Raw genomic sequence first — 10486 nt, forward strand, 5'->3', positions numbered from 1 at the left:
CCGATTGTGGTGTGTAGAGGTGGAGACACAGCTGTCTCCTTTTGAACAAAAAAAATGTGGCCCATCAGAGAGGTTGGGGCCTGCCCTGGCTGCCCCATTCTGTCCTCTCACCCTCTCACTCTCCAATACTTACCTCAGTGCACGGTCCACCTCTCTTAAGGATGTCCCATCTCCTTCTCAGTGACAGGACAGGGTTGCACAATTATTATGTATATACTAGTTACCAACCCATCAAAATGATGGAACAACATAACAGTAATGTGAGCGTTCCCAAATGGAGCAACACTTGCATTGCTCTGTTGGGCACCATCCAGTGGCCACTGGCTCACAAAATACTTGAGTTGAGGTGAGGAGCAGCATTAGCCTTATATACATTGGCGTTTCTATAATGGGTGCAGTGTGAGTCCAGCGGGGCTCCCACCACACACACTGCACTTATTTCTCCTATACTTACTTTTCCGAAGTCCATCGCTGACCGTGTGTGGACCCCCTACTCTCCCGTAGCCGTCGCGCCGCTGCTAGCGCACTGACCACTAGAGGCGCTGGCACAGTGCCAGAGTCTACAGCGCATGCACAGGACTCTGAAAAAATGGCGCGGCGGACATTTTTCAGAGTCCTGCGCATGCGCTGTAGACTCTGACACTGTGCCAGAGTCCACAGCGCTCAGAGCGCTAGCAGCGTCTCGACGGCTACGGGAGAGGAAGGGGCCCACACACGGAGTCTGCACACAAGTCACCTCCTCTCTAGAGACGCCCCTGCTTATATATGGCAGTCCTTTTTCTCTCAACAGTAGAGAAAATTACAAGCACCAGAAACCTCTGAGTTGTAGCACAGGTATAGGATAAATACCGCAGCACTTTCCCAATGAAGGCTCCGGACTCCTGGAGCAGGATTGATTTCTAGGAATAAAACATAATGGAAAAGGCGCTCATAGTGCAGACTGTTTATTCAATTTAAAAACAGTAACAGGTCCACGGACAAATTGTATAGGACTCGTACCATATAGCACACGCTGTGGGCTGGTTACCACACGGTTCAAAGAAAATCCACTGGCACAAACTGCATACCCGCTGGCCACCACCCGGGACCACACACTGCGCCGCCGGCTATGGTATAGCCGTGACTCGTCGGGAAACCTCTCTGGATCAGACAGTGGGAGCAGCTGCACAGGTGGACGCGTTTCGTATCACACTTTGTCAGGAGGCTGGCCTGTCTGACGCTGAGCTCATGTTTTATGTCCCTGGGCTGTGTGTGCGCATCAGCCCACACTGCTCAATTAGTGGCAAGCACAGCTGAGCACTATTATGGCTCCAGGTAAAAGTGTTTAAGACATGCCAATAAAACACTTTTTTTCTAAAAACATAACAACAGAACATTTTTTACATTTTTAACACTTTTTAGCCTAATAGCAGCAACTTTTAGCTTAAAAGACCAAACATAGATCACAGGCAATGAATAGCAAATACTAATGAACATTTCATGACATGTACACAAAACACATACATATAATGCAATATAAAATATATCTATAAAAAATCTTTACTTATAGGAGGGAGATCACAGTAGTTAGATTCAGGGAGTGCACACAGAGAGAAGGTACCAGTAGATACTTCAGAACACTAAACTCTACACAACTGACAGGAGAACTTTCTCTTAAGCATTTCTCTCAGTTAGGCGCCCTACACATTAGGCGATGTGCCGCCGAGGTGCCCGACGGCCGATACGGCCGACGGGCGACCCGGCGGCGGGGGGGCAGTGACAGGGGGAGTGAAGTTTCTTCACTCCCCCCGTCACCCGGCTCCATAGACGTGCAGGCAAATATGGACGATCTCGTCCATATTGGCCTGCATGCACAGCCGACATGTCACCAGCGATGAACGAGCGCGGGGCCGCGCATCGTTCATCGCTGGTGACTCCACACTGCACGATATGAGCGTTATCTCGTTCATTAATGAACGAGATCGTTCATATCGTGCAGTGATATCGGCATGTGTGTAGGGCCTATAAATCACAGCTAGATCTCTTGTTACATGTTGCTTAAAGCAACAGTAACCATTATTCGTTGTATCGCTTAAGATCGTTTCCAGCTATTTTGTTACCTACTGCACATATTTGTAACAGTATTGCTAATATTGTTCAAAACTGCTAGCAGACACAGAAAGACTGATCTTTATCATTCTGGCCTCAAGGGTGTCAGTAATATAAACTATATGTCCCGAATAGCAGCTGTCACAATCTAGGGGAATAGAGAAAATATCAGGTAGCTAGATTAGACATAAAGGTACTAGTAATAATAAAAAGTAAAATGATGGAAACAGAAAAAACAGCAGAACGAACAGAGGAATTTATCAGTGACTACCAAATCATGTCTGGATAATTCTGCAGTACAGAGATAGGAATTTTCTTCATATTTTTCTCTCTAACCCTATATTCTCATATTGGTGTACTAGAAGCAGGGAGAAAGTAACTATCCAATTATTTAACCCTACCACGCTTATCTCTGTCTGATGAATGGGCATAGGCGTGCGCAGCACATTTTATTAGGGGGTGCACCATCGGAGAGGTATGTCTAGCACCACCTTTTGGGCGTGTCTAGCACCATCTATTGACGGTCAACGCAATATAAAATATCCACCCTTGTACCAATCCCAATAAAGCAGATACATTGTCAGATGTTGTGGTGTGCACCAAACAAACACCCCTGATGGCACTCATTGCAATTACACTGCTCCTCCTCAGCCTGGTCTAGCTCCCCCTCTCTTTCCCCTGCAAGCTGCAGCAGCTTACTTACAAGTCAGTCACTCACTGACACTGACAGTCGCAGACTAGTGCTGCTGCTACTGGAAAAACGAGTGACGTGTCAATGATGCTGCCGACCGCCTGCCAGTATTGAATTTGTCTTCCTAAGAGGAACGCTGGCTGCATGCTGATCCTCATCAGTGGCTGGCGTTGGCATAGCATAGAAGGAGAGAGGTGAGCATGTGGTGGGTGTGGCAGGTGGGCGTGCGAGCATGTTTTTGTACATGGAGGTAGAGCCGGGAGTTTGAAAACCGGTGGTAGTGGCACCCTTGATTAACCCAGGCGTCCGGTCAGTAATGCAGTCCTGAGAGGGTGCAGCGCAGAGGGGACAGTAATCAGCCTGCTCGGCGATCATTGCATCAGGCATGTCAGATCGGGGTGCCAGACATTAGGGGGTGCGTGTGCGCACCAGGCACCCCCCTGAGCACACCTATGTGAATGGGGTGATCTCATATGTTTCATTTAACCCATTAGGAATCAGAGTGTCTAGAGACAGGATCCAGAAAGTTTCTCGTCTCAGCAGTTGTTCCTCTCTGTTTCCTCCGTCCTTATTTTGAGCAACATGTTCAATCCCCATAAACTTCAATAAACTAGGGTCAGCATTGCAGCGATCAGGTCAGAAGTGCGTCTGCGCCGGCGCCGCAGTGCGCCGGTGCATGCCAGACAGCTGATGGCTGTCGTAGCCCAGCGATCGCCTTTGCCTGGCTGCCATTTTGTGGGCGTGGTTTGGCCAACGCAGGCGTGGCTGCTCTGTGCGGGGGGCAGGCCACAACGGCTGCGTGATGTCACATGCAGCCGCTGCGACCATCACAGTGACGAGTATCTCCCGGCCAGCATACAGGAGCTGCGCTGGCTGGGAGTTCAAGTACAAAAGCATTGCCGCCATGCGATGCTTTTGTACTTGTGCGATGGGGTCGGGCCTGACATGCGGGGCGGACAGCCCTGTGCTGGGCGTCCCCCCGCATGTCAGTGTGGATGATCATAGCTGTGCTAAATTTAGCACAGCTACGATCAGGTCTGAATCACCCCCATGGTTTTGCCCAACTGCTAACAAATTTGCTGCTGCGATCAACTCTGAATTAGGCCCAATGTTTGGCCAGTTTAACAGAGCAGTGATTGTGATTTACATTGAAATTACAAATAGTTCTGTTTTCTACTGTTTGTGAGACCAAAGGCGTAAGAAACATTCAGGGATCAATGAGTGTTTACTAAAGGTAATGTCAGTTCTAATTCCTCATAGATCTGTTCATCATTAATGTTTGGTCAGCAACACTTATTTATCCATACAAAGCTCTCAGAGGACAGACAAGCCCGGCAGGTGAATGTAAAGCTGACTGCTCACATACTGTAAGCTCTCACGAGCAGGGCCCTCTTCCCTCATGTGTTTATCCTTTCTTACTTTAATAATCCTCAACTGCATCAACTCCAGCAGTCTTCTGCCACCTGATACTTATTCCAGTGTCATCTGCTGATGTAACTATGTTTATTTACCCTGTACTTGTCCTATACTGTCATCAACTGTAAGTTGCTGTTTTCCTGTTTGATTATTCATGTACTCTGTAATTGGGCTCTGCGGAACCCTTGTGGCGCCATATAAATAAAGGATAATAATAATAATAATACTGTGCAAGTGATCTGTGAACCAAGATTTGTTGTATCTAGAGAACAGTGAAGCTGGCTACACACCTGTACAATCACACTTTACATGCAATAGTTCCATAGACTATGGAGGTCATTCCGAGTTGTTCGCTTGCAAGGCGATTTTAGCAGAGTTGCTCACGCTAAGCCGCCGCCTACTGGGAGTGAATCTTAGCATCTTAAAATTGCGAACTATGTATTCGCAATATTGCGATTACACACCTCGTAGCAGTTTCTGAGTAGCTTCAGACTTACTCTGCCTGTGTGATCAGTTCAGTGCTTGTCGTTCCTGGTTTGACGTCACAAACACTCCCAGCGTTCGCCCAGACACTCCTCCGTTTCTCCGGCCACTCCTGCGTTTTTTCCGGAAACGGTAGCGTTTTTTCCCACACGCCCATAAAACGGCCAGTTTCCGCCCAGTAACACCCATTTCCTGTCAATCACATTACGATCGCCAGACCGATGAAAAAGCCGTGAGTAAAATTCCTAACTGCATAGCAAATTTACTTGGCGCAGTCGCAGTGCGAACATTGCGCATGCGCATTAAGCGGAAAATCGCTGCGATGCGAAGATTTTTACAGAGCGAACAACTCGGAATGAGGGCCTATACTCCTGTTCGGAAGTCCCGACCACAGTACCGATATGTGCATACGCACCTATACAATCATACTTGCAACCTTCGATTCTGGGCTTTTGAAAGAAAATGACTGGGCTGCACTCACAGCAGGTGTGGTGGTCGCAAGAACAGTCGAAGATGCACACATGCTGCACTTTTGGCCTGACCTGGCATTGTCAAATGGGCTGAAAATTAAACTGTACATAAGATGCAACCAGAGCCAGATTAAGGGAGCGGTGACAGGGGTGGCTATCCTGGGGCCCCCACATACTAGGGGCCACCACACATTGGGGTATATTTACTAACATTCGTAATTTTCGGAAAAAGGTCAAAGTTCAATCACGAATGACATCGAAAGTGTAAAACTGCAACTTTTTGAATTTATTACGCCTAATTTACTAAGCTGTTGTATTCGGATTTTTCATTTGTTCCGATGTCGATGTCATTCGTGTTTTTTTCCCGTTTTTTACGGCAGTGATTAGCAAAACACTGCCGACTTTATCACAATGAATCTCGGCCGGATCTGTGTGATCCGTGCTGGGGTTCATTTTTTTTTTTTTTTAAATAAACACTGTAAAACGTAGAAAAAAAATGCGTGGGGTCCCCCCTCCTAAGCATAACCAGCCTCGGGCTCTTTGAGCCGATCCTGGTTGCAGAAATATGGGAAAAAATTGACAGGGGTTCCCCCATATTTAAGCAACCAGCATCGAGCTCTGCGCCTGGTCCTGGTTCCAAAAATACGGGGGACAAAAAGAGTAGGGGTCCCCCGTATTTCTAAAACCAGCACCGGGCTCCACTAGCTGGACAGATAATGCCACAGCCGGGGGTCACTTTTATATAGTGCCCTGCGGCCGTGGCATAAAAAATCCAACTAGTCACCCCTGGCCGGGGTACCCTGGGGGAGTGGGGACCCCTTCAATCAAGGGGTCCCCCCCCAGCCACCCAAGGGCCAGGGGTGAAGCCCGAGGCTGTCCCCCCCATCCAATTGGCTGCGGATGGGGGGCTGATATCCTTTTGTGAAAATGAAAAGATATTGTTTTTAGTAGCAGTACTACAAGGCCCAGCAAGCCTCCCCCGCATGCTGGTACTTGGAGAACCACAAGTACCAGCATGCGGCGGAAAAACGGGCCCGCTGGTACCTGTAGTACTACTACTAAAAAAATACCCAAAAAAAGACAATACACACACACCTTGAAAGTAAAGTTTTATTACATGCATCCACACAAACATACATACATACTTACCTTATGTTCACACGAGGGTCTGTCCTCTTCTCCAGTAGAATCCATGGGTACCTGTTGAATAAATTCTACTCACCAGATCCAGGGTCCCAGGCTCCTCGTAGCATCCATTTGTAATCCACGTACTTGAATAAAATAAAAAAAACGGAGAGCCGAGCCACGCACTGAAAGGGGACCCATGTTTGCACAGGGCCCCCTTTCTCCGAATGCCAGAAACCCACTCTGACTGATGTCTAAGTGGGTTTCTTCAGCCAATCAGGGAGCGCCACGTTGTAGCACCCTCCTGATCGGCTGTGTGCTCCTGTACTGTCTGACGGGCGGCACACGGCAGTGTTACAATGTAGCGCCTATGCGCTCCATTGTAACCAATGGTGGGAACTTTCTGCTCAGCGGTGAGGTCACTTTCGGTCAACCGCAGGGCAGAAAGTTCCCACCATTGGTTACAATGGAGCGCATAGGCGCTACATTGTAACACTGCCGTGTGCCGCCTGTCAGACAGTACAGGAGCACACAGCCGATCAGGAGGGTGCTACAACGTGGCGCTCCCTGATTGGCTGAAGAAACCCACTTAGACATCAGTCAGAGTGGGTTTCTGGCATTCGGGGAAAGGGGGCCCATGTGCAAACATGGGTCCCCTTTCAGTGCGTGGCTCGGCTCTCCGTTTTTTTATTTTATTCAAGTACGTGGATTACAAATGGATGCTACGAGGAGCCTGGGACCCTGGATCTGGTGAGTAGAATTTATTCAACAGGTACCCATGGATTCTACTGGAGAAGAGGACAGACCCTCGTGTGAACATAAGGTAAGTATGTATGTATGTTTGTGTGGATGCATGTAATAAAACTTTACTTTCAAGGTGTGTGTGTATTGTCTTTTTTTGGGTATTTTTTTAGTAGTAGTACTACAGGTACCAGCGGGCCCGTTTTTCCGTCGCATGCTGGTACTTGTGGTTCTCCAAGTACCAGCATGCGGGGGAGGCTTGCTGGGCCTTGTAGTACTGCTACTAAAAACAATATCTTTTCATTTTCACAAAAGGCTATCAGTCCCCCATCCGCAGCCAATTGGATGGGGGGGACAGCCTCGGGCTTCACCCCTGGCCATTGGGTGGCTGGGGGGGGACCCCTTGATTGAAGGGGTCCCCACTCCCCCAGGGTACCCCGGCCAGGGGTAACTAGTTGGATTTTTGATGCCACGGCCGCAGGGCACTATATAAAAGTGACCCCCGGCTGTGGCATTATCTGTCCAGCTAGTGGAGCCCGGTGCTGGTTTTAAAAATACGGGGGACCCCTACTCTTTTTGTCCCCCGTATTTTTGGAACCAGGACCAGGCGCAGAGCCCGATGCTGGTTGCTTAAATATGGGGGAACCCCTGTCAATTTTTTCCCCATATTTCTGCAACCAGGATCGGCTCAAAGAGCCCGAGGCTGGTTATGCTTAGGAGGGGGGACCCCACGCAATTTTTTTAAAGAAAATAACCACTTTCCCACCCCTTCCCACTGATATACATGCACGGATCTCATGGATCCCTGCATGCCTATACAATCACGGATTAAAAAAGCAGGTCTGTTTTTTTTAGCACTTTTTTACGAGTTGTAATTTTTCATGGCAGTGTTTTTTTTTTTTTTTGCTTTGCACTTCTTAGTAAATTACCGAGATTCATACTTAAACAGCCGCGTTTTGACCGATGGTGTATTCATTCGTATTTTTTTTGTTGGACTTCCAAAAAATTACGAATGCCCTCATCACTGCCGTGATTATTGCTTAGTAAATTACCGAGATGACACTTTGATGAAAAAACGGCATCTCGGTCAAAATCGGGACCTTAGTAAATATACCCCATTGTGTTGTTGAATCAGAGAAATCTCCCTCCAGCTGCTCAGCTGTTCATTAACAGCAACCACTGAGGCACTCCTCCGTACACAGGCGGTCTTGCGGAATCATGAAGGGAAATCCAGTGAGACAGCGTCTGTATGTTCCGGCACGCTGTCCCTGCTGCTGCTCCACCTTGGATGTCCACAGGTGGGTAGGTGGATGGGTGTGTATATGTGTGTATGTGAGTGTGCTCCGAAGCGCTGTCCCTGTGTGTGTGCATGCGCTTTAAGAGGGGGGCTTTGCCAGCAATACTGGGGGCCCCCACAACCTCTATTGCCCTATGCCCCCACCGACCTTAATTGGCCCTTGATACGACTGCCCAATTCTACAGGGTTTTTTCCAACAAAACATCACTGATGGTGCATACACACTCATCTGATATTGAAAGAAAAAGAAAAGATCGAAGGAATGGCCTGACCAATGGATAGGTGTGTACTCAGCTTAACACTTCTGCCCTGTACACACGGGGGTGATGTGTGCTGAGTGATCTATCACAGACCGCTCAGCACACATCTCTCCCCCCCGCTCAGCACAGCGCGATGTATGCTGAGCGAGGGGAGGACGGGGGGCTCACTTCACACAGCAGTGAAGTGAGCGATCTAGTAGATTTGGCATATCGCTATGGGCATACACACGGATTTCTAAGCAATTTAGTCAAATTGCTTAGAATTTAAGTATGGATCTCTCCATGTGTACCCACCTTTAAGGGGGGGTACACATTGAGCGACGTTTACTTAATTTCTAATCTGACTAGATTGCTTAGAAATTAAGAACACCTGTGTGTAGGGGTGGCGGCGACAGCGATACACGGTGTCCGGTGCTAGATTGGCCTGCATGCACAGGCACAATCTAGCAGGTCTCTCATTTCACCGCTGGGTGAAATGAGCGCCCCCCCCGTGTCCGTCCCCCTTACCTCGCTCAGCACACATCTCCCTCCAACATCTCCCGTCTGTACGGCCCTTTAGAGTTTGTTTCTAATATGTTTCCTAAATTGCTAATCAGTTTGTAAATGTGTGCTGAAAAAACTAATGTAATCGTATCTATTCAAGCTTTAAAATTCAGTTTTAAAAGAAAAATCCTATGAAAAAAATGAGACAGTAACAAACTAAAGAAATGTATTATATAAATGACCTTTATACAAATAAAATATATTTTTAACAACTTTTTTTTTAAAACAATTAATAAAAGATTCATGAACTGATTTCTGAAAACATCATAACCTATAACCTATACTGTAAACACAAATGCAAGAGACTCAGTCACTTCTTCACACTTTACTCCTCACTCTCACTTTGCCGGTCCTATAGCAGGTCCTATAGTACAGTAAACAATCGAACTTACAACAAGCTGTCTATGTAAATTATACTAAAAAATAGAATGTTCAGATTTTTACTTATAAACCACATTGAATAAACTGTAGAAGGAGGTACTGAAGGACAAATGCTACATACTGTAACTACAGTCCGTACATATAACATTATACATTTTATTAAAGACATTTATGATGAAATAACTTTAACTTAGGTCTTTTCATAGATTCAGTTGCCTACACATTCACCTTGAGATCCGAAGAACTTGAAATTTAGTTTCAATGTAACAAATGCGTCATAAATTGTCAGAATAAGAGAACCCACCTGCATTGCCCATTTCTCCCTGGAGCTGTTGTCCGTTGCCTGAGCTCTTTGTGCTGCACCCTTAGGTCCTTACAGGTTGGTTTGGCTGCTCCTTGCCTCTGCTCTGTAAGGCATGTTCATTGATTTTTCTCTTGTTTACTTTGTGAATAATCCTCTCATTCTATTAATTACTTTATCAAATAGGCCAATAATTCCAGTGCATGAAAGAGCCGCTAATGGTCCCTGTCTGGTTTGCGCACATACGGAATTGTGCTGCCTTTCAGTAGGGATTACCAAACAAGTACATGGCATGAAGCCTTGGTGGAAAAATTTAATACACTTGTACAAAGGTAAACAGCCATGAACACTGCATGTCATCGCATTGTTGATTATTACAATCTAATGTGATTATGGAATTGTGCATCTGTGAACAGAACAAAGATAAATATTTGTATTCTATTTCATAAACATGAACCTGTTATTACAACAATCGCCTAAAGTTCTTATGTAAAGGTGCATACACACTTGCCGAGAAAGTAAACAACGTCGCTCATTTTCACCCTTCCTGAGCGACGTCATTAACTTTCTCGGCAAGTGTGTATGTTGCCGTCGCCAAGCAATGCATGGCCCCGCAGGTCGTTAATGACTCTTGCTGTCGGCCGTGCATACAGCTCAATTTGGAGTGTCGTCCAAGAGCTGCCTGCACAG

General features: G+C 46.8%; 1 protein-coding gene across 1 annotated transcript in view; it reads right to left on the reverse strand.

Annotated features, from left to right (window-relative positions):
* Nucleotides 1-9890, reverse strand: part of OTOP3 (otopetrin 3) — an 84723-nt gene extending 74833 nt beyond the window's left edge. Inside the window, exon 1 of the mRNA XM_063960668.1 lies at nucleotides 9800-9890. Within this exon, the coding sequence (XP_063816738.1) occupies nucleotides 9800-9812 (13 nt within the window). The 5' untranslated portion in view covers nucleotides 9813-9890. The remainder of the gene's footprint in view (nucleotides 1-9799) is intronic.
* Nucleotides 9891-10486: the final 596 nt, after the last annotated feature.

This window comes from Pseudophryne corroboree, chromosome 3 (assembly GCF_028390025.1).
Source record: "Pseudophryne corroboree isolate aPseCor3 chromosome 3, aPseCor3.hap2, whole genome shotgun sequence".
Taxonomy (NCBI): domain Eukaryota; kingdom Metazoa; phylum Chordata; class Amphibia; order Anura; family Myobatrachidae; genus Pseudophryne; species Pseudophryne corroboree.